The 22,232-nt window shown below is 48.3% G+C and overlaps 13 protein-coding genes across 13 annotated transcripts; 7 read left to right on the forward strand and 6 right to left on the reverse strand. All coding sequences in view use genetic code 12, as the record gives it.

Annotated features, from left to right (window-relative positions):
- Positions 1-1,960: 1,960 nt before the first annotated feature.
- Positions 1,961-3,490, forward strand: SFU1 (Sfu1p; the record flags this gene model as incomplete). The annotated part of the gene is made up of 1 exon (XM_029032419.2): positions 1,961-3,490. One exon carries the CDS (start codon positions 1,961-1,963, stop codon positions 3,488-3,490), a length of 1,530 nt encoding a protein of 509 aa, XP_028892734.2.
- Positions 3,491-3,711: 221 nt separating this feature from the next.
- Positions 3,712-4,578, forward strand: YMC2 (Ymc2p; the record flags this gene model as incomplete). The annotated part of the gene is made up of 1 exon (XM_029032420.2): positions 3,712-4,578. One exon carries the CDS (start codon positions 3,712-3,714, stop codon positions 4,576-4,578), a length of 867 nt encoding a protein of 288 aa, XP_028892735.2.
- Positions 4,579-5,740: 1,162 nt separating this feature from the next.
- Positions 5,741-6,244, forward strand: CJI96_0001066 (uncharacterized protein; the record flags this gene model as incomplete). The annotated part of the gene is made up of 1 exon (XM_029032421.1): positions 5,741-6,244. The coding sequence occupies one exon, from the start codon at positions 5,741-5,743 to the stop codon at positions 6,242-6,244; it is 504 nt and encodes a 167-aa protein (XP_028892736.1).
- A 132-nt stretch (positions 6,245-6,376) lies between these two features.
- On the reverse strand, positions 6,377-7,817 carry CJI96_0001067 (flavin-linked sulfhydryl oxidase; the record flags this gene model as incomplete). Its single annotated transcript, XM_029032422.2, has 3 exons — positions 6,377-6,827; positions 6,883-6,969; positions 7,201-7,817. The coding sequence occupies 3 exons, from the start codon at positions 7,815-7,817 to the stop codon at positions 6,377-6,379; spliced, it is 1,155 nt and encodes a 384-aa protein (XP_028892737.2).
- Positions 7,818-8,788: 971 nt separating this feature from the next.
- RPL28 (60S ribosomal protein uL15) lies at positions 8,789-9,238 on the reverse strand (the record flags this gene model as incomplete). Its single annotated transcript, XM_029032424.2, has 1 exon — positions 8,789-9,238. The coding sequence occupies one exon, from the start codon at positions 9,236-9,238 to the stop codon at positions 8,789-8,791; it is 450 nt and encodes a 149-aa protein (XP_028892739.1).
- Positions 9,239-9,520: 282 nt separating this feature from the next.
- Positions 9,521-10,987, reverse strand: HGT18 (Hgt18p; the record flags this gene model as incomplete). Its single annotated transcript, XM_029032425.2, has 1 exon — positions 9,521-10,987. The coding sequence occupies one exon, from the start codon at positions 10,985-10,987 to the stop codon at positions 9,521-9,523; it is 1,467 nt and encodes a 488-aa protein (XP_028892740.2).
- Positions 10,988-11,114: 127 nt separating this feature from the next.
- On the reverse strand, positions 11,115-12,988 carry ZCF11 (Zcf11p; the record flags this gene model as incomplete). The annotated part of the gene is made up of 2 exons (XM_029032426.2): positions 11,115-12,731; positions 12,962-12,988. 2 exons carry the CDS (start codon positions 12,986-12,988, stop codon positions 11,115-11,117), a joined length of 1,644 nt encoding a protein of 547 aa, XP_028892741.1.
- A 1,025-nt stretch (positions 12,989-14,013) lies between these two features.
- On the reverse strand, positions 14,014-14,889 carry CJI96_0001071 (uncharacterized protein; the record flags this gene model as incomplete). Its single annotated transcript, XM_029032427.2, has 1 exon — positions 14,014-14,889. The coding sequence occupies one exon, from the start codon at positions 14,887-14,889 to the stop codon at positions 14,014-14,016; it is 876 nt and encodes a 291-aa protein (XP_028892742.2).
- A 258-nt stretch (positions 14,890-15,147) lies between these two features.
- On the forward strand, positions 15,148-16,200 carry CJI96_0001072 (uncharacterized protein; the record flags this gene model as incomplete). Its single annotated transcript, XM_029032428.2, has 1 exon — positions 15,148-16,200. The coding sequence occupies one exon, from the start codon at positions 15,148-15,150 to the stop codon at positions 16,198-16,200; it is 1,053 nt and encodes a 350-aa protein (XP_028892743.2).
- A 371-nt stretch (positions 16,201-16,571) lies between these two features.
- Positions 16,572-17,708, forward strand: ARC1 (Arc1p; the record flags this gene model as incomplete). The annotated part of the gene is made up of 1 exon (XM_029032429.2): positions 16,572-17,708. One exon carries the CDS (start codon positions 16,572-16,574, stop codon positions 17,706-17,708), a length of 1,137 nt encoding a protein of 378 aa, XP_028892744.1.
- Positions 17,709-18,016: 308 nt separating this feature from the next.
- On the forward strand, positions 18,017-18,880 carry CJI96_0001074 (RNA methyltransferase; the record flags this gene model as incomplete). Its single annotated transcript, XM_029032430.2, has 1 exon — positions 18,017-18,880. The coding sequence occupies one exon, from the start codon at positions 18,017-18,019 to the stop codon at positions 18,878-18,880; it is 864 nt and encodes a 287-aa protein (XP_028892745.2).
- A 364-nt stretch (positions 18,881-19,244) lies between these two features.
- Positions 19,245-20,408, forward strand: CJI96_0001075 (ribosome dissociation factor; the record flags this gene model as incomplete). The annotated part of the gene is made up of 1 exon (XM_029032431.2): positions 19,245-20,408. One exon carries the CDS (start codon positions 19,245-19,247, stop codon positions 20,406-20,408), a length of 1,164 nt encoding a protein of 387 aa, XP_028892746.2.
- Positions 20,409-21,226: 818 nt separating this feature from the next.
- Positions 21,227-21,794, reverse strand: MLC1 (Mlc1p; the record flags this gene model as incomplete). The annotated part of the gene is made up of 2 exons (XM_029032432.2): positions 21,227-21,652; positions 21,792-21,794. The coding sequence occupies 2 exons, from the start codon at positions 21,792-21,794 to the stop codon at positions 21,227-21,229; spliced, it is 429 nt and encodes a 142-aa protein (XP_028892747.2).
- Positions 21,795-22,232: the final 438 nt, after the last annotated feature.

A 22,232-nucleotide genomic window follows, 5' to 3' on the forward strand; every position in this document is an offset into this window, starting at 1 on the left:
CTTCCCTTCTCATCCACGTCCTCAACCAAAATCCGTAAATTGGGCGCCGCAGCCTCGAGATCCGCGGGCTACTAATGGCTGCAAACGATTGGAGAGCGTAAAGATCAAACCAACAGCAGGTGATCCTAAACCGACTGCAACAACGACTACAACGACGTCTCCCAGCAAATCGGACGCAGCCACGACACCAGCTCGCTGGAAATTTTCTTGTCAGCGGGCAGTTTCAAGTATAATCTTGCCTCGCTGCAATTGGCTATCGGGCCGAGCATCTCCAGCCAGTCAGATGGAAAAGATAACCCTGGGTGCGAAGTCGGTGCAATCGATGCCTGCCACTTGTCCTTGTTCAGGCATACCGGCTCGTCTAGGCAGAGACCTTTGTGCAAGTCGCACCGGGCAGATTGAAATTCCCCCACCCACATATTGGCCAGCACTTTGCAGTGCCTTATCCGAGACACAATAGCGTTTCGTGCCTTTCCACTTTCCTGCCTTTTGCCTTCACCTTTTGCCTTCCTTTCTCACAATCAGATTCATCTCCAGATTTGCCTTGTTACCAGAGCTTTTGCACGGTGCTGCAAGCTCCCGCCTTTGTTGCATTGTCCAATGCCTCGATGGCTCCATTTGTGCTTGCCATCTCCTTTTCTCTCTCCGTTTTCCCGTTCGCATGATCTTTCTGCCTGGTGTGCGCTTCGAGCCGAGCTGCTCCCGCACTAACTCTCGCCTGCCCTTGCTGTCTCACCCTCTCCGTCTGGCGACCCACCAGATTTGCCCCAGCCAGTGAAACAACCTTCAAGTGCACCGAAGAACGCACCGCTTCTGACCCACCTCTCTCTCTGTCTCTTTCCTTCTTTCCTTCTACCCTTCTTTCTTTCTTTCTTCTTTCCTTTCTTTTTTCTTTTCACATTGTCTCTGCTGAGCCCGGCACGCCACTGAACGTTGTGCCCTCCCCCTTTGTCCACTCACAGGGCACAGTCGGCCTGCTTTGCTCTCACCTCTCGCACTCGTTGGCTTTTGGCCGCGCCCACTGTTACGGAAAAAGACCGCCTGCTGCCTGCTGCCTGCTGACAATCGCCCGCACGCCTATTGGCCCCGATCCTGTCAACCTGCTGACGCCGCGGCAACAATGCTGCTTTTGCCTCCCCTGCACCGTCTAATGGCGGCGCCTTCGCTGCTCGGTCGATGCCCTCACTATCCGCTATCCGTTATCCGCTGTCTGCCTGCCTTGGCCACTTCCTGTGTCTGCTGCTGCTGCTGCTGCTGCTGCTTCCTCTGCCTTGATCGAACCGTTTGTCATTCTCCCCATTGGCCACTCTCCTGCCACTCTTTAGTCAGCAAAATGGAACCACCTTTGTATACGAAGATCGCACCGGTGTTCCAGTGTTCTTTCCCTCGAGTTTCTTCCAGAATTACTTTGTCCTCTACCTGAGGCTTCTCTCCTAATAGCTGCTTTCGTCATACCAAAGGGCTCTCTCTCTCCCGTTTTCTGGGCCTTGGCCTTCGCGCTTCTCCAGGCGTGCGCTTGTGGGTGCGTTTGTCGCAGTGATCGGCCGTATATTCGTCCCATTATAATATAAGCCCTGCCTGCCTGTCTGCCTCCATCCAGCGTCAGAACCCTCACCGTTTACTTTTACTTTTTTTTTTTTTGAGTCCCTTCCCTCCAAATCTTTTTTGCCCCGGCTGACCACTTCCTCCTCCACCGTTCCTTCATTGATTCTTTGCGCAGTATCCATCGCTGCCTTATTTATCCCACATTCTTCCTTCCCATCTAGTCATTTCACCGTCATTTCACCGCCCTGGACCCTGCCGTCAGTCCCACACGAGACACGAACACACCACTCGTCCAAGCTTGTAAGGCGAAGCAAGTTCACATTTAAGACTCAAATATACTCCACAATTTACTGCCGGGCCCCGCCTGTTCATGCTAGATCCCGCTACCATTGACCCTCCATATTGCTGAGTTAACATGTCAGCTATACCGTCGCCGCAAACGCCGGCCGTCAAATCCGAAAACGACCAAGTGTGCCCGAGAACCACCGTCAGCGAAGAAGAGAAGTCCGCAGGCCAGCAGTGCTCCAACTGTGGCACCACCAAAACGCCTCTCTGGAGAAGAGCTCCCAACGGAACCCTCATATGTAACGCCTGTGGGCTCTACCTACGGTCCAACAAGCACCACCGCCCTGTCAACTTGAAGAGGCCGCCTAATACCGTCGCCATCAAGGAAACTGAGGGCTCTTGTAAAGGAGACGGCTCTTGCAACGGTACGGGTGGCTCTGCGGTGTGTAAGGGCTGCCCTGCTTACAACAACAGAGTGGTGCTTCGACAAAACGAAGAAAAGAAGGCCAAGGAGGCCCAGGACGCTTCGGGCGCGAGGCTGTCTGAAGAAGACTCCTTGGCTGTGGCCTGCTACAACTGCGCTTCCACAATCACTCCTCTATGGAGAAGAGACGATGCGGGAAACACCATCTGCAACGCCTGTGGGCTTTACTATAGGTTGCACGGATCTCACAGACCGATCAAGATGAAGAGAAGCACCATCAAGCGCAGAAAGCGTAATTTCGATGGGCAAAAACAAGAGAAACTGGACAAAAAGGCGCTCAAGTCAGAGCCCAGCGACCATTCGTCGCCTCTACCGAACAATCCACTGCCTTCTTCAAATACCGAGGCTCAGAAGACCCCTGTGGCCTCGGCGTCCTCAAATGACGGCACGGCTACTCCCGTACATCACTTTGTGCCCAGCTACTACCTTCCCTACAGTGGGCAGGGAAGAATACCCAATGGGCCTGGCCCGCTTCCTGGGCCACCGCCTCCGCAAATAGTGTACCATCCAACGCAAGCTGTGCCGGTATTCTATCCCACGTACGTAGGGGTGAATGGAGCACCACAACCAGTTTTGAACCTGCCACAACCACTACAACCACAGCAGCAGCAGCAGCAGCAGCAGCAACAACAACATCAACAACATCAACAACATCAACAACAACACGAACAACAACACCAACAACAACAACTGCAATCTCAATCTCAACTGCATCAACAATCTCAACTGCATCAACAATCTCAATTGCTTCAACAATCACAACAGCATCAACAATCGCCTCCTCGTGTGCCCATGGGCCAGTCATTTGCGCCATACGGTCATCCTGCTCCCCAGGCGGTATCGCGAAACCAGCTCTCTGGTCAAGGACAGCCAATGTATGTGGCGCAAGGAACGATGCCTCCGCCAATGGCTCAGCTGCTTTACAACGGCGGATCGCTTCCACCACCGCATGCATTAGGGCAGCCTGAAGGCAGCATCAAGTTGCCCCTGATCAAAAACAACCAGCAAAGTGTACCACGGACGCCACCGGTGGAGCCCCGGCAAGTTCTGGAGAGCAAGGAGAAGACAGAGACTAAGAAACCGGCGTTAGCGGTGGACTTCACTCGGGCGTTCCAGGAACCGCAGGAGCGCAGTCGTCGGACCATGTCGATCGGCGGCCTCCTAAACGATAAATAAAATCAGCATCTAAGACAAGGAAAACGTGTTTGATAGAAGAGTTGCCACAGAGGTATTAGCGTAGCATCCAGTACTATAGTAGAAGTGATGGAGATTTCGCAGCCAAATGTGCATGGAAATGTGCAGCGCGTCACGTGCACTTAGTTCATTTGTTGCAAACGATAGAAAAGGTTCATGCCCACCAATTGGCAACAACTACACCGATTTCTTCTATTTCCTCCATGACAGTGGACGAGTCCTTCACCAGAAAAGCCAAAGACGTGGCTGCAGGTTTCGTCGGCGGCGCCACGCAAGTGCTCATTGGGCAGCCCTTCGACCTTGTGAAAATCAGGCTCCAGACAAGCACCTCAGGAGCCACCACCTCGAGTATCGTCTCGCAAGTGTTGCAAAAAGAAGGCGTGCTAGCGTTCTACAAAGGCACGCTAGCGCCGCTTTTCGGAGTGGGAGCCTGCGTGTCGCTCCAATTCTACGGCTTCCTTGAGACCAAGCGACAATTGCTCAAGTACTCGGGCCAGCAAGAGCTCAGTCTCTGGCCCCAGACGTATTTCGCGGGCGCTGCTGCTGGGCTCGTGAACAGTCCAGTGACCGCGCCAGTGGAGCAGCTCAGGATCCTCAGCCAGGCGCTGACCAAACACACGTCGCTCATGGAAACGGTGCGCGAAATCTGGACACGCCAGGGACTCTCGGGGCTCTACCGCGGGTTCGGCGTCACCGTTGTGCGAGAGTGCCAGGCGTACGGGGTGTGGTTTCTCACGTACGAATGGTTGCTTGAGCAAATGCAAAAAAGAGGCAACCGAGCCCGCAAGGATGTGAGCACGCCTGAGCTTTTATTCTGCGGTGCCGCAGCGGGCAACGCTCTCTGGTTGCTGAGCTACCCTTTGGATGTGATCAAGAGTAATGTGCAAAGTGACAAGTTTGGGTCTAAAAGTCGGTTTGGCGGGCTGGCGGTGAAGGCGGCGCGGGAGATATGGGCCACGGGCGGTGCGAGAGCGTTTTGGAAGGGTTTAGGGCCTTGTTTGGTGAGGGCAGTGCCCTGTAGCGCCGGGACGTTCGCGGCAGTAGAGACTGCGCTACGAGTGATGGGGTGAGTGAGATTGATGAAACGCAGCGACGCAAATCGAGGTAGTCGAAGCACTTTTGAGTTTTGCAGCCGCCAGGAAGCATCAGTTTAAGAATTCACACGTGCAGCGCATCCGCCTTTGTCAAGCTCCATCAGTTGGTTGTTGAACTCTCAGTCTTCGAGCCAATGGACCTGGGGTGCGCATTTTGCAGCCATTGTGACAGGTGCCCGCAGACAAGGCCTGGTCAAGAAGTAACTTCCCGTCAGGTGTGTATTTGTAATCTTATAGACTTAGAGCAGAAGTACTTGCAATTCTGTAATTCTTACTTAATGAAGCGGTGTCGATAGTGTAGATAATTCCGAACGTGTTGGTTGAAGGGGATTGGAATCGAGCAATTGAGATGTATGTGAGGTAGGTTCCAGTACATGCAGCTAGGAGACGACAAAGGGGCTGGTTTGAAATGAAAAGCGCCGAAATTAAGCCATGACTAGGGGAATTTGGATGGTTGAAGATCTCCTGAATGAACTAGCCGAAGAGCTTATGTATCCTGGAACCCATGTATCTTTTAAACTGGCCCCAAATAGCTGTACACTGTATCACAAAACAACACAATGAGCTCTCATCTTCGACTATGTTACTTATAATATCAGTGTCAGACCCAATTGCCTTGCTAATTCAAGTTGTGTTCATTGTTTCTCAGCCTTTATCGTAAAGGGGTGTACTTTTCCTCAACCGTCTCTAACCGAGGTATGGTGGTCGGCTTTGCCATAACACTATATCACTCTTTCCACTCCACTTCGCTTTTGGATACCAAAGACTCCATTCGACTTTTTCAGAAAATTGTACCGCTTGACTTCACCTTTTTACTTCATTCCAGTGAGTCACACCTTCTACGTCTTTATAGGTATGCATTTACATTTGCTCCCAAACTCGTCAGTTTGCAGCCAAAATGGGAACATAAAAAACACTGTCCCCCTAAAATGAAACTCCACTCAAATCCGCTAATCTCCACTTGTACATCCCTTTGTATCTCCAAGCCTCTTTTCGAGCAATACTAGTTTTCTCCATATCTGTTTCATATCTTTCACTTCTTGTTATTCTCTTCCCCACGCTATAGCAAGTGCGCATTTTGCACTCAACGGCTATTTGCCTACACTATCAACATCACCTCCACCATTCCTACCACCCCATGCTCCTGCCTGCGTTTCGCCTGGGCATCGTGGCCACCAAGCCTGCGTTCATAGTTCCCGTCAGAACCTTTCTTTTTGGCTTCTTATCCCAATTCAACAAAAAGCTCATCTACCCGCCCAACCCAGACCAAGTAACCACCAAGAACAGACTCTTCCCCACGTACATTGAGAACCAGACAGAGCTTGGGAACCTCTTGTTGACCAAAGAGCCCTTGCTTCTCAACTTCACCATGCCAGGAGACGCCAATTGCAACAAGCTCACCCAGTCTTTGTTTGACGTACTTAGTGATAAGGCCAAGTACCCGTTGAGTGTGGACAAGCTGGTGCTGTTGGCCAATATTGCGTGTGATGGGCCTGGGGGAAGAGAATTGCAGCAGAACTACGGAGTGTCAAAAATTCCCACCATTGTGTTGTTGAAGAAGCAGATGGTGGCGGACCGGTTTGTTCCTAAAGACGTGGCCAGCGAGGCCGACCTCTCGGAGTGGATCAAATCGATATACTAAAAAGCAGATTTTGTTTTTATACGTCAACTTTCATTCGTGAAACGGTCATCCATTTACAGTAGGAGTTGTGGAACCACCTTCAAAGTAGTGGTGGGAGCATGAGGTAATAGTAAAGGCTGACACCCCAGCCGCCTACTCCCACCCGTCTTTCCAGCTCTTTTTCCACAAATTACAGTCAAACTCGGGCTTTCCAAGCTTCTTGTTGACATCGTTGTGAGCCTCACAGAGCCACTTGCCCAAATGGTCCTGAGTATCAGTTGTGGGCTCATTCTTCGCCATGTACTTTTCAAAATCCTCAGCGCAAAACCAGCAAGGGTAAAAGTTGCCAAACAACTTGAGAAACTGCTTCATGTCTGCTTGCTGCTTGTTCGACGGGTTCTCAGGGTACGTGGCTGCTATTGAGTGGAGAAGTGTCCATGAAGAACGGCCCAACTTCTCTACGTCTGGCGGGTCCACTTTTGCATAAGCGTCGGTTTCTTTCGAGGCAGCTGGAGCAGCAACCTCAGTCTTTGCCTTCTGAGGAGCCTTTTTCATTCCACCCGTGGCCATCTGGAAATCTAGAAGGGTGTTGCAACTCCTACATCTGGTTGAGTTAGTAGAAGTCTCAGGTGAGCTTCAACGGTGGAAATTGTACATACGGCTTGCCATCTTTATCGTAGATAATTTTTCTGCCACTAGCGCCAAACACAGGTTTATCCTGGGGAGCTGACGCCTCCTGGGTCATTCTATAGTTAGCGGTAGATTATCGGGGAGAAGTATCTGAGTAAGTATAGGTGAGCACTTCGCAGAGGCAAACGCACTACCGATTTTGCAACCAATACACACACAGAAAGACAACGTACATATCCCTACAAATGCCATCGAAATCTGTGAACTTATGCTATATCGATTAAAAGAATATATAGAAGGCTCTAAGTCAGTGACCATTTTGGTTCCTTTTCTGTTCCTCAACAAACTGCGTCCGCTGCCTGATCACCTCGTCACAGAGGGCGCCGATCTCGGGGGTCTTGATCGCCAGCCGGGCCACATAGAACTCATTTAAGTTGTACTTCAACCCGTAGTCCTGCTCGTAGTCCCAAGCCTGCTGGATCATCTCGAACTTGTCGATGTCCTTGACATAAACTGCCTCAGGTGACTTGATCTCCTCGTACTCGAGCCACAACTCCTTCATCTCATTGGCAAAATCAACATTGTAAGGCGAAACCAACTCGACCAAGTAGTCTATGGTTTCCAGCTCACGACGGTGCTTTTCCTGTTTTGTCGTGCCGCCAAACGGAGTGATGTCTCCCACAAGAGACTCGGCAATGTCGTGCACCAACGCAATCTTCACACACCTATCGATGTTGATCGACTTGTTTGGAATGGCCATGGCGATAATCGACATTCGGTACATGTGGTCAGAGATCGACTCCGTCTCAGCTCGGGGAACTCCTCTGTCGACCCATCCGGTTCGAGGCTGCGTTTTCAAGAGTCTCACGATCTGAGTAAATGCTAGCATGCTGTTGAGTTTGGACGGGCTGGCCAAGAGCTGCTGGACTCGTTCGGGAACCGCGTCCTGGGGTTTCCACGACATGGTAGCTGGAAAGGGTGTGGTGAATATCGAGGAAGAAGTGGAGCACAAGTGGAGCACTTGTGTAAACAGTGGGAGTGTATTCAGCGCAGATAAGCTGAGAGCGATGCCCTTGGGCGTAGAGCCAATGGGACCCCGAGAAATGGGGACCCCGAGAAATGGGGACCCCGAGAAATGGGGGCCCCGAGAAATGGGGGCCAACCGAGGTGTGTGAAGGAGGAAGTTTGGAACTGAGTGGGTTAGAAATTGAATATGCGAGATGTTGTTGGTTGCTGGAGAGTGTTGTGAGATGTATGTATTGAAGACTATCTTAAGGGCTTTGTGCCATGTATTGGCTGCGAAATGTGCACCATGGTTCCCAGCTCGGGAGGTTCACTAAGAAGCAGCAAGAAGAAGTCTAGAATTGAGTCTATTTGAGAGTTGCTTTTGGTTGGGTATTTATCGACTTTACATAGCCACACAGCTTTGATAGATACATTTTCTCGAAAATTAAAAATATTATCTATCATGGTATGGGGATTCAGGAAAGACACTTTCATTGGGAGATGGGCCTGAGGAGCCGTTCAACCAAGCGTGCTGTTCCAGTTTGCAAATTGACGCAATTTGGCTATTCTCATTGCAACTCTACGTTCAAATTTATGAAGTAATATAATTAGGCTACATTGCCCTCTTCAATATGGCAATGAAATCTCTTGCACGCCGCCAAAACTGAATTGCTAGCAGAAGAGGACAGGAAGCCTCTTTCCCAAAGATCCGTAGCAAAGTCTCATTTGCTTTGGTATGATATAGTAAGGCCCAGAAGCGTGCTTTTCATTTGCGAAACTGTGATGCTCATCGAATGATCCTTCTTCTCTACATCGTCTACTCTGGCGGCAATGGCTCAATGGCACTCTGGCTCAAACACCACTCGCCTCTCCTTAGGTCTTATCTTCATGATTTTATTGGACTATTACAGATACAAAAGCCACCACGACTTAAGCAATCAACTCAACGACACCACCAGCAGCTCTGATCTTCTCCTCAGCCAACTTGGAAACAAATCTGGCCTTGACAATGATAGGAACCTGGGGCAACTGACCCTTACCCAAAACCTTGCCGTAACCGTGGGCCAAAGTGTCAATCACTGGGGCAGAAGAGGCAGAAGCAGACTTGAGGTACTCGTCTCTCTTCTCCTCGTCAACCAAAGACCACAATCTCTCCAAGTTGATCTGGGGCTTCCAGAAGTGGTTTCTCTGCTTGTGGAAGTATCTCATACCAACCTTACCGAAGTAACCTGGGTGGTACTTGTCCAAGTTGGTTCTGTGGTGGTGCTGACCACCAGCCATACCACGACCACCTGGATTCTTTCTGTGCTTGCCGATTCTACCTTTACCGGCGGAGACGTGACCTCTGTGCTTTCTGGTCTTGGTTAATCTGGTAGGCATTGTTGTTAGATTAAAACTCAGGTAAAGGGAGAAATACGAATTGATGTAACGCTTGAAATTTTTTCTCCCACCGCACTGCGCTCCAAGGAAACCTAGACCTCCCGCCATACAAAACGGGACACATTAGGATGTGTGCACTCCGCGCTTTCCTTAGGTCTCAGCCCTGATGGCAAACACGTGAGACATGGCACAGCGATTCCTACTGATATCACGGCAGAAAGTGTTAACATTTCAACATTTACTCCAATGCGACAGACTTGATCGGTTCGGCCAATGAGAAAATTATTCAATGCGATTAACATTCCAAACCTCCTCATAGGTATTCTTGCCTTTAGTCTCTGGCACATACCTCTCCACAAATAAGTAAGTCAAAGCACACATGGCCGTGAAGATGTAGAAGGTGGCTCCTCCAAGCCATGAGTTTCTGAGGACTGGGAAGATGTAGCCGACCATGAACGTGGCAATCCAGTTCATGGAAACACCAAAGCTTTGCGCCAGCGCTTTTGCCTTGGGCTGCGTCACTTCTCCAACCAACAAGAAAGGAATGGGCCCTAAACCGATAGCAAAGAATGCAATGTAGACAAACGTGCCGATCACAGAGAAATACGAGTTAGACGTTTGAATACCGAAGCCAAGAAGCGCAGCTGCTATACCCATTACAGTCACTGAGATCTTGAGAAGCGGCTTTCTGCCCCACTTGTCAACAAGAAGAGCTGATCTGAAGGTGACTACCAAGTTCACTGTCGAGATTAAGCAGTTGATCAAGACAGCCTTAGTGGGAAAGATGGCAATCAATACAGAAACACCATAGAACACAATGGAGTTGATACCACAAAACTGCTGGAAAACTAAGATCCCCAGAGCCACAATCTTTGAGTTGTTGAACTCTCCTGATGTGATGTATTCTCTCAAGGATACAGCACCACTTGATGTTGGTCTGGGTTCCTCTTCACCTGAAAGCAAAGATGAATCCTCAACCTCGACACCAGATGATTGCTTCCAACTATTGACCTCGTTTCTCACAAGGGAATACTCTCCACCGCGCAACTTGTGCAATACAGTGAACGCTTGATCTGACATATCATTATTCACAAGCCACATTGGGGACTCGTCCATGTAGCTCAACACAAGGAAAAAGTTGACAAGTGCAATAGCTGCTGCCATAAACAAGATGAATCTCCAATCGTTATCATTGTTCCACTTCAACGCAAGCAATTGAGTGAAGAGAATACCAACATTGATCGACACCTGGTTCATGGACCCGAAGAAACCCTTGTACAGAGGAGGAGCGATCTCATTGATGACGAGCGATGTAACCACAAGCGCAGAGCCAGCGCCCACGCCAGCAATAAACCGACCCGCCAATAAAGCCTGGTAAGTGTTACTGATACCATTGAGTGATGACCCAACGAAGTACACTGCGCAATGAAGCAAGGCAGTCTTCCTCCTTCCAATTGCATCTGCAATAGAACCAACGTAAAAGGAGCCAAGCAAACCACCGATACTGAAAATTGAAGTCACAAGACCAAACTGTTCTGGTCTCAATGGGATACATCTTTGAAACCCTCGTTGACCGAAGAAGGATTCCTCGTATGGAGTGAGAAGAGGAATTGACTCCTTACAAGTCAAGATTGCTTCTGGAGAATTGAGTTCTGACATATGGTAGCCAAACTGAAGCGAGCCTAAGCATATTATCGCCACTGTGGCAATGAGCTTTGCAGTTAGTGTATCTGATGTCTTGTCTGCCATAGCGATAGCTTAAAGCCTGTGTACGTAGATTAGGTGAGATCGTGAATATGGGGGTGGTGGTACCTTACTTGCACACAGGAGAGTTTGAGTGCGGTTGCAAATTCCTAAAACCCATTCATTAACATAATTAAATAATTGGCAAAAAATTGCCAATGACCATCATAGGAATACCAAAAACATCACGCTTGAGTGTCCATATACAGCCTGTTCGTATTTTTACATCATGCTTAGGAGTGAGAAGAGTACACTCTGTCATGGTGGCCCCTAGGAAATCACCGAAGGCTATTCTCAGGAAGAGCTGGAAATACTCCACAACGGACTTATCATCCAAAAGCTCAACAATGAAGTTAATTTTTTGACCCATGAGTTGCTCTTTGGTCCATCCTGTGAGGATGCTGAACTCGCGACCAACATAGGCAATCTCCCCAGTTCTTCTCCACACAATTGTGGGAGTTCCACTCACCTTGATGAAGTTGTCATAAGTGAGAAGTGTGCGCTGGAAGCATTGCTCCATGAAGATTAGGTCGGCTTCTCGTAGAGAATTGGTACATGCAATGAAGGATGGGCGGTAGGAGGCCATAGACTCGGCCATTTTCACCAACATCTCTTTGGGAAACCGGCTTCTCAAGTATGCTATGAGTTTATGGAAGCCTGGGGTGTATGAGAACGGTTTTGTCACAGTAGCATAAATACTCTCGGGCTCCAGATATTGAAGTCCATTGTCGTCATTTATGTGACCTGTCTGGTCCTCATCGTAGGTGCCAATTGTGAAGGATAGGGCCAGTTTTTGATTACGCTCATAAAATACAGAGGGGTCTGAGTCTCTCATTGCCTCAATGGCCTGAATAACATCAGGAAACGACGAGCGCTCGCCACTTGAGGATAAGAAGTACTGATTGATCCGACCATCACATCTAGGATACTCGCTTTCTTGATAAAGTTGTGCTTTTTGCGGGGAGGGCGGTTGTCGCGTGTTGGCGTCTGTTGTAGTAACGCTGTATGTGTTCGTGCCCAAGGATGAAGGTGAATTGACGGGTTTATGTAGCATTCCGTGCGGAGAGAGCACCGGAGAGATATTGACAGAACCAGGGGTTCCCTCTGTAGATGTGGCCAGGTGATTGGGATTAAGACCCATGAAATTGTCCTGTAAGATGTTGGAAAGCTGCGAGTACTCGAGGTCTGCAGCCGACGAGAGAAAGTTTGTCGGCTTGCGCTGTCGCTGGGGCCCTTGTTGCAGCTGCTGTGGCAGTGGTTGTTGGTTTTGTGCCTGTTGCCATTGAGAATCGCCGCTTCCAGACCGACTCTGCTGGTAATTGTCAACGTTGTACTGCTGGTCAGAAAATAGCGACCCAGGGCTTTCTTGTTTGACCAGTCCCAGTTGGCTCATGCTTCTATATAGAGCATTGGGCCGATCGTTCACGTACGCAGGCACTGAAGCCGAATGCTGGAACATCGTCGCCTGATGAAGATGGTGATTGGCATACTGTCCCTGCCCGCCGCCCAATGGCGGCGGCAGCTGTTGTTGTTGTTGCTGTGGGTGACCCGAAATATTCCTTTCGTCCACGCTTTGCGCTTTGATCATCGAAGACGGCACGTCAGCCAAGTATTTCTTTTTCTTTCGAGGAGCATCCTCACACGTGTCTTGTAGGCCTCGCTGGACACATCGCTTACACGGCCTCGAGGTATCGCAGGTCATATGCGCCTTGTGGCAGTGGTTGCATGCTCTAGAGATCTTCTTTCGTTTCTGCCGTTAGTATACATCGCTTAAAGCATGGAAGAGGTTTAGAAGCTCAACAGAAGGATTCTGGCGTTGTGGACATTTGTTGTTCTGACTGGCTCTTCTTGATCTGTGGAGGTGAAGCTCCGAGGTAAGGCGACAAGATGGAAATATGCTGTGTTACATTTCCCGTTGCCGATTGCGACGCTCAGAAATATGCTCTTTCTCATCTAAAATCACAAAAATTTGAAACATACCGGTTTCTGACCGCTTTCGGCATCCATAGCTCATTGAGTATTACTGAGAGGTTCTCACAAGAGAGCCTATGCACTTGACCTATGATTACACGCGAAGGAGGACAAGTGCAGGCCGCCATTTGCAGCCAGCCATTCCGCTAATAATCGTAAGCAGAGACTGAAGGGGAATTCGGGTCATTTTATAGAGTTTTGTGGTTTGACATCATTTCACTGGTCCTGATTGGTCGGATTGTGTAGTTTGATTTTTGGGAAGGTTGCCGTTTATATACTTTAGTGTAGGTCGAGCCTGTGACCTGGGGACTCGAAGTAATGTGGGTAAAGAGAAAGTGTCTCGAGATTGAAGGGATTGAAGGCTTACTTGACTAGGTCAATAATATTAAATGAGGTAGATCCCCTTTGGGAACAATGACACCGGTAGTAAAGAGTGACTAGGCTGAGTACTATTCGAGGACTATGGAATCAGGTATGCAAGGGACTTGAAGAATATAAAATCAAACTGATTTTTTTTTTTTTCGATTTCTTCTTTTTGAAACCAAGACAAATATATTTTTATTTTAAGCTTTTAATTCGCTTGTCAATACAAAAAGGATTCTCAAACTTGTACGTTCAAATGGAGCTGAAATGTAGGTAACAAGGCAATGTTACCTTCGAAGAATAGGCTTTACCGGGAAGATATTCATCTTTGTGATTTCACAAATTTTTTAAAAAGCTTATTGGTCACAATGAGAGTTAATTTCGCCTGACACTCTACTAGTACTTCTTCTGGTGCTTGCAACCTTGTCAATTAATTACGACTACAACTCCTTGGATAGATAAGGTAAACCTATTGAAGCTCAGCTTTTGGGCTTATTACGACCGCTGTGATTGGACTAAAAGACTTTTTCAGACGCAACAGTCGACCATTTTGTATAAGGTGTAATACTAGAACAATCTTGAGGTTTGAATTCTCGGCAATTGTACAAGAAAGACAGAACAATACTTAACTATTTGTTACCTATAAATACGTGAGTACAAGTATGAATGAGGGATACGGCTCTTGATGTGGCATCAGCTCACCCGTCGAGGGCGTAGCCAAGATTGGCTCCCTTGAACTTTTCGGCCAAATTGGCCAACTTGTCCTTCAACATGGCCATGTTGCTGTTTTCGGGCTCAAAGCGGGGCAACCAGGTTGCAACACCGTGCTGAAGCACGCCCTTCGCCCGGAAGTGGCCCTCATCACAGTGGCCATAGGAACCATGTAATGTCAAGCGAAGATTCTTCGCCAGATAACTTGCTCTGTGCAATATGTTGCTATTGTAGAAGACAATGTCTCCAGGTTTAAGGTCCACTGAGATTTGGCCTGTAATGAACTCCTTCCTGTCGTCGTTAGTCGTCTTCTCTCTCTCCTCTTCAGTTCTCACTCTTTTGTGGGACCCAGGAACAACAATGAGGCACAGATCGTCTGTGAGCGCCAAATTAAACTGTGTGCCCGCATAAGGCGCCTCGAGCAACTCCTTTGCCTCCTGTTCAGGCAGCGTCTCGGGCTTGATGTAGTCACGGTGCCAGTCGAGCCCGAAATCCGTGAGTGGGTTGATCAACATGTTGAACAACTCCATGCTCAAGTTGTCGGTCGGAGTCTGCAAGATGTCCAGGGCAATGTTCAAAAGACGCTCATCCGAGTATAATTTCTGGAAGGGCTTCAGCATATGTCCCAAGTTTGGGTGCAAAAGGCCCAGAACGCCCCAAATGTCGGGACTGAAGTTCTTAGGCCACGGTGGGAATTGTTTGCCTCGAGTACGCACATCGGGCCACTTGCCAGCTCTGGCGTAATCAACGACTTCTAGAGCAGCTTTCTTGTAGGTTTCGACTTCTTCTGGCGTGAGGAAGCCTCTGACGATGGTGAAGCCAACGTCTGCGATCTCGTCGTGGTGCTTGTGTGGAAGAGTCATGATTGGTTTTAATGTGTTGAGGACGTCTGGGAATTCGGCTCTATTTATACTTTTTTACTTTCCCCAGATTGTCGAAGATGGTTATCTCGGTGCCGTACGTATTGCCCCGGCCAACCCCAATGTTACATTTCTCGAATGCGCATTGTGAGTGCAACGTTGCAGCGCACTAAACATTCCCCTTACATAACCTCCACACTTCTTCCGCTTTTCGTACACTTGAAGTTATACACTTTTCCTATAAAAACATCAAAACTAAGCATGAAGTGGGGTATTTTGGGCGCAGGTAACATTGCTGGCAGATTCGTCAAGGACTTGTTGCTTGATGAGCTGGAGCACAAGCACACAATAGTAGCTATTGGCAGTTCGCTGGTGGAAAAGGCAAAGAAGTTTCTGGAGGCCAATGGCATTGTGGCCGAGAAGAATCAAGGGGTGTTGCCTCAACTCCAGGAAAAAAGTGATTTTTTCAAGAACCCTGACGTTGAGATCGTCTATGTTGCTACTCCTCATGTATTTCATGAGGAACAGGTGCTTGAGGCATTGAAGAACAAGAAGCACGTTCTCTGTGAGAAGCCTTTCACGGTCACTGGAGAACAGGCTCGAAGAGTCTTCGAGGCTGCTGAAAAGGCCGGTGTTTTTGTCATGGAGGGTGTATGGACGAGGTTTATTCCAGCAGTATTGAAGGCTAAGCAATGGGTTTTGCAAGAGAAGTTGATTGGCGACATCAAACGCTGCAACGGCGACTTTTCCATTTACTTGGACATGGACACTTTGCCGGCCTCCTCTCGTGCTAGAGATATCAATTTGGCTGCTGGTGCTACGTTGGACGTCGGCATCTACCCATTGACATATACTCGGATCTTTTTGGATGAAAAATTGGGCAAAAACGCTACCCCTTTCGAGACAAAATCGTTCTTGACCATTGACGACTCCGATAAGGTTGACCATGTCAGTACCATTATTGTCAAGTACAAAGATGGCAAGCATGGTATCGCCACAAGTTCCAATTATACGGCAGCTCCGGAGAGGTTTTTGAGATTGGAAGGCACCAAGGGCACATTGGAGCTCTACGGGAACCCAGCAGCGCCAAAGCAAGCGAAAGTGTTTGACCAAGACGGTAACCTCGTGAAAGAGCATCTTGACAAAGACTCCTTTGACGGGTTCATTCATGAGGCCAACGCTGCAGCCGAGGCTGTCAAGGCTGGTAAGACTCAGGCAGACGCAATTCCTTGGGACGAAACCGTCTTAATGATGGACACCATGGATAAAGTCAGATGGGAGAACGGATTCTTCTACCCTGGAGAGAAGCACTGAAGTGGGAGATTGATCCCTCCTTTGGGGAAGAACATAAAGGGAAGCCGTGAACGGTGATTAAGTTCAGACGTTTGAGCTGTTGTAGGGTTTGGATAGTACAGCTAGACTGCGATTTTTCGCAGCCATTAGCTTATTAAAGTATGTGAGCACCACTTGGATGATTTATTTTGATCAGTCACCGAGAGATGCTTCACTGTTTGTTCCAGATACTATTTTGTGATTTTGAGGGCCATTTCTTGTATATTTGATAATCATCGTCTTCCTTTGATTTCCTCCTCACCCACCAAAGTACTCATTTTCGCATTCAGCTATTTCTCATCTATTTTTTTTCAATATCACCACCTACAACCTCCATTTGCACCCAACACAACATGGCCACTTTCTTATCTAAATTCACCAAGATTCCTCTCAAGGAGATTTCTAAAGCTGCAGAGTCGCTTTTTCCCGAGCTCAATGCCGAGGCCAAAGCATTGGCTGCTCAGTTCACAACCTTGTCTCTTAGACTCAACGAGCCAGAGTCCTTAACTGTGTTGAACAACAACTTGAGAACAAAGACTTTCATTGTCGGCCACGTTCCTGCCAAGGTCGACTTGGACGTTTTTGCCAAAGTGTTGACTGTGGCTCACCAGTGGAAACTGCCAGAGGAGTACGCTCAGTTCAGACACATTCTCAGATGGGCCGACTTGGTTCAAAATACTCTTGTGGAAGTGCCAGAGGAGGAGCAGTTGAAGATCAACTTGGACACCGAGGTGCCTCGTGAAATCAAGGAGAAGAAGAAGCCAGCCAAGGACGGAAGCGCCGCTAAGGAATCCAAGGACTCCAAGGAGAACTCCAAGGAAGCTTCTCCTGCTGCTAAGGGTGACAAGGGCAAGAAGGAGAAGAAGCCACTCTCTGAAGAGGACAAGAAGGCTTCGGCCGAGGCCGCTAAGGCCAAGAAAGCCGCTAAGGCCAAGGCCAAGGCTGAACAGCAGGCCAAACAGGCCGCTGCTGCTGTTCCACCAAACCCAGGCATGATCGACTTCAGAGTCGGTTTCATTCAGAAAGCCGTCAAGCACCCAGACGCCGACTCGTTGTACATGTCCACCATCGACATGGGCGATGAAGAGGGTCCCAGAACCGTGTGCTCGGGTTTGGTCAAGTACATCCCCTTGGAGGAGATGCAAGAGAGATACGTTGTTTGTGTGGCCAACTTGAAGCCTGTCAGCATGAGAGGCGTCAAGTCGTGTGCCATGGTGTTGTGTGCATCCAACGACACCACGGTGGAGTTTGTGAACCCACCTGCTGGATCGAAGCCAGGTGACAAGATCTTCTTTGAGGGCTACAATGCCACTCCAGAGAAGCAATTGAACCCCAAGAAGAAGATCTGGGAGACTGTCCAGCCAGGGTTCAGCACCAACGAGAAATTCGAGGTGACCTACACTGAGGAGGGTAAGGAGCCTGCCAGATTGGTGAACGAGAAGGGCGAGCTCTGCAAGAACAGCACCATCGTGAAGGCTGATGTGAAATAAGCCGTGAGTTTTTAGAAAGAAGATTGCATCAGGTGAATACTATGGAGATGTAGAGAATACATTTTACACTATTGAAGTGTGGAGTTTACCGAATCATCGAGGTGAATAATGTTCCTCCCTCAGCAACTTCAGCAGTCGTACAAGAAACCAAAATTTTATTATTTGCCTCTCTGGGTGATCAGCTAAATTCACTATCAACTTTTCTGTCTCTAATCACCTTCATATTTCTTCATTCTTACCTCTTCAATGGCTGCGAAATCGCGGAAGCTCCTCCGAGATGATGTGCATGTATCCATTCTGAACCTCCCATGTCCTCCGAGCTTCTTGAAATCACCAAAGAGGAAGACATCCTCGAGAACTCCTACGAGGCTCTACCGGACCACTGCAAACGCTACTGGAAAAAGCGCTACCAATTGTGGCTGAAGTTCGACCAAGGCATCCTCTTCACTCCAGAACTATGGTACTCGGTCACCCCAGAGAAAGTAGCCAAGTTCACGGCAAAATTGGCCAAAGTGCTAGTTCCTCGAGCAAAGTCTGCTTTGGACGTGTGCTGTGGCGGTGGAGGAAACACCATCCAGTTTGCCAGGTACTTTGAGCAGCTGGTGGGCATCGATATCTCTAGTACCAACATCACTTGCTGTGAGCACAATGCTAGGATCTATGGAAGACACAAGAACACGCATTTTATACGAGGCAACTGGAAAGAGTTGCAGAATCTGTTGGATTGGGTGCCCGACGCTGTGGAGTTGTACAATGGCAAGTTCGATGTGGTATTTTCCAGTCCTCCGTGGGGAGGCCCAGCGGTGAACAAGCAAGAGCATTTTGACTTGAACACGATGAAACCGTTCAATCTTCGAGAAATCGTTACCAGCATGAAAAAGGTGTCCGACAACATCTTTTTGTTTATTCCAAAGAACCTGGACTTGTCTCAGATCCGTGAACTCACCAGAGAACTCTACGGGCCCAAGGGAAAGGCGAGAGCATACCAAACCTATGAAAATGGGTGGCCCGTGGCGTTGTTAGTCGTTTTTGGCGATACATGGCAGGTGGAGGTGAAGAAAGGGTCTAAAGTCGAGAGCCTTGACCAGGATTTCAAGGGCAGGTACTCGGAGTTGTTCCTCTCAAATAAGTTTGGCAGTCTTCAGTTCGGCACATCCAATGCATTAGACTGAGCAGCGCTGATTTTACACATTGTATATTTGAGCATATTTATGGAAGGTGGCTGCTTTCTGTTTCTTGATTGTGCATGTATCTTCCTTCAAGCTTACAACTTAGCAGCCAAATGTACTTCCAAAGCGTCCGAGCTCCTGAGGGTCTTTGGCGGGACTAAAGACTACATTTGTGCATAAGCCAATCAGGTGAGCCTATTGCCTACTTAGACTGGGTTTTTCACAGTGGTGACCAGCCACAACTTTAATTGCACTTTACTAGGTGAAAATATGTAGGTGGTGCTCATCTACGTAGTACTTCTCACCTCCATTGTGTAGCTCGCTCACCTTGCCAGTAGCATTCGCACTCACCACCTCATCTCCAGCAATGAAGCTTTTGAATAAGACCATTGCCCTTGAGAAGGACAAAAGCGGGTCTCTTTCGTTGGTGCCTCAAGATAAAGAAGACTTGTGGCAGCTCTACAACCTCATTCAGAAAGGCGACAAGGTGGAGCTTCTGACGGTGAGGAATGTCAAGAAGACTGAGGGCTCTAAGGCTGAAAGAAAGCATATGCACTTGAGTTTGGCCGTAGAGAGTGTGGAATATGAGCCAAGTGACGAGGTTATGAGGATTCGAGGGAAAACAACCGAGCAGAATGAGTTTGTGCCCAACCAGAGTTACCACACTGCTGAGGTGCAGCTAAATAAGGCGTTGAAGTTGAGTAAGCCTGAGTGGGACGAGATCAGCTACAATATTGTCATTGAGGCGTCTTCCATCGAGAAGAAGGCGGAAGTGGGTGCTGTGGTGCTTGAGGAAGGTGTGGCCCATTTGTGTCTCGTTACTGATAACATGACTGTGCTTAGAAATAAGGTGGAGAAATCTATTCCTAGAAAAAGTCGTGGCGACGGAGGCGGCTCTTCGCACGACAAGGCCATTGGCAAGTTTCTTGATACGGTTCAGGCCACGCTTTTGAGGAACTTTGACTTGGAGAAGTTGAAGGTGATCATTCTTGCTTCTCCTGGTTTCACAGCCTCTGCGCTTCAGCAGGCCATTTTCGACACAGCCGTAAAAACAGACAACAAGACCATTCTCAAGAATAAGTCGAAGTTTTTGGTGGTGCATTCGTCCACTGGCTACCTTCAGGGTCTTGAGGAGGTGTTGAAGGATCCTGTAGTGCAGAAGAACCTTACAGACACGAAATTTGCCAAGGAGGCAGCTGTTTTCGACGAGTTCCAAAGGGTGTTGAATTTAGATGACGGCAGAGCCTGGTACGGTCCCCAAGAAGCTACCAAGGCGGTGGAAATGGGCGCCGTCAAGAGTCTCTTACTCACAGACGCTTTATTCCGCAGCGACGACATCGCTGTGAGGAAACACTACATTGCTCTCAGTGACGAAGTGAAAGCACAAGGCGGAGAAGTGTATATATTTTCCACTCTCCACGAATCTGGAGAGCAATTAAACCAGTTGACCGGTGCTGCTGTGTTGCTCAAGTACCCATTAGATCTTGACGAGGACGATGAAGAGGAAGACGTGGAAGTCGAGGACTCATAGTGGTTCTTCCTGCTGCTTTGAATATCCATCAAACAAGTGCAAGTACCATACATGCCCGCCTCGAGACTGAATCATGGCATCCTGGATGATTCCTATCCCTAGTCCCATAAGCCCGCCTCTCTTCACGTACTTCATTCGTTGCACAGGCGTCATTTGTTTATAGGCTCCATAAGTCCACGAAACTGCCAATGCTGCAGCTGTGCTACTTAGAAAATCCCTCGTTCCCTTGCAGTAGTCCAAAGCTGCCTCTAGCGCAAAGAAAGAACTCACTCCTGCCGAATACTTTATTCCAGTCTTCAAAGCCTGCTTAGTCCCGCCGATGATCATGACGTAATTTTTCTTCTTATGATAAAAATACCATCCTCCAACTGTTCGAGGCAATCTGTGTCCGTTTTCTGTGAGGAACCTAAGTGAAGAGAGCTTGATCCCTTCGTAGAAGCCAGCTCCCGCTCCCACAATACCAGAGGCAGCAGCCACGGCCGTTAACCTTTCTTTGGTCGGTAGATGGAAGCGCTCGTCTTTGTACTCGTCAATTTGGCTAGACATGTTTGGTGGATAATGTATGTTTGGGATGGAGAGGTATATGGGTCGGTAGTAAGTAGTTTTGGTGATATAATGCGCACTGATGAGCATTTCGCAGCCATGAAGCGTTTACGATGAAAGTTTCGTGGTATAGCAGACGAGTCCCACATTTCAATTATGAGACCGGTCATTTTGAAGTATTTCAATCACCAGCTCACACAGTTCCCGCTACCACCTACGCTGATACCATATAACTTATCTCATTTGCTATAACTTACACAGGCCACCTGCTGCACTTACTGGTCCAAGATCGACTTGACAAACTCAACGTAGTCCACGTTGCCCTCAGCAGTCACGTTCACGCCCTTCAACAACTCGTCCACCTCGGCGTCAGTTAATTTCTCCCCAATCGACGTCAAAATGTATCTCAATTCACCCACACCAATGTAACCGGTCTGCTCCTTGTCAAACACCTGGAAGCCCTTGATGTAGTCCTCAGGGAGCCCGAGAGGCTTGAATCCATCGGGTCTGTTGATGATCTTCTCGTACGTCTCGAAATCAAATTCGGGAGCCTTGATGGTGCTCTGCAACTCAGAGATCTCAGCCAAAGTGGGGTTCTGGCCCACAGCTCTCAATAAGTCCCCCAAGTGCTCCACGGGGATCTTGCCCGTGCCTTTTTTGTCGAAAAGGGCAAACGCATCTTTGTATGTTTTGTTGTTGGACTGGAGTTAGTATATCTAGGTAGGGGGAGGAGCAGCAAGAAGCGATGAAAGTAGGATTCTCTGGACCTTTGCCCCGCTTTGAAATTTATATTAATCTTATAAAATAGCTCCTAGGTTCGGTCATTGAGCTAACACATACCATGTTTATTACTAGAAGGCTGTGGATACGTCTGAGATCTTTTCGCTCAAGGATGTAAACAAAAATAGTCGCGTGATCTATGATCATGTGATCGAGATTCAGTAGGCCCATATTTCGGTGAATGCCAATTAGTATTGTCTTCTGTCACATACGAAGGATTATGAACGTCTTTCTCGCTTGTTTTGCTTCCTTATTATAGCGTATTTGAAAGCCTAAAGGCGTACTTGCGAGATACTCAGTTTGTAAGTTGTCGCGTACAAGACACTATCTAAGTTGGCACAGACATCTTTTCCTTGGTTTTTTTTTTTTTTTTCTTTCTTTCTTTTTCTTCGTGGATTCTTCTTTTCTTTCCTGCTGTGCCCATTTTTCAAGAAAGATTTCCAGTTGCTTTTGTTCCAGTATCTCAATCCCGTTGCACTGGTCCTCTACAGATTTTGCACC

This window comes from Candidozyma auris, chromosome 1, assembly GCF_003013715.1.
Source record: "Candidozyma auris chromosome 1, complete sequence".
NCBI lineage: Eukaryota > Fungi > Ascomycota > Pichiomycetes > Serinales > Metschnikowiaceae > Candidozyma > Candidozyma auris.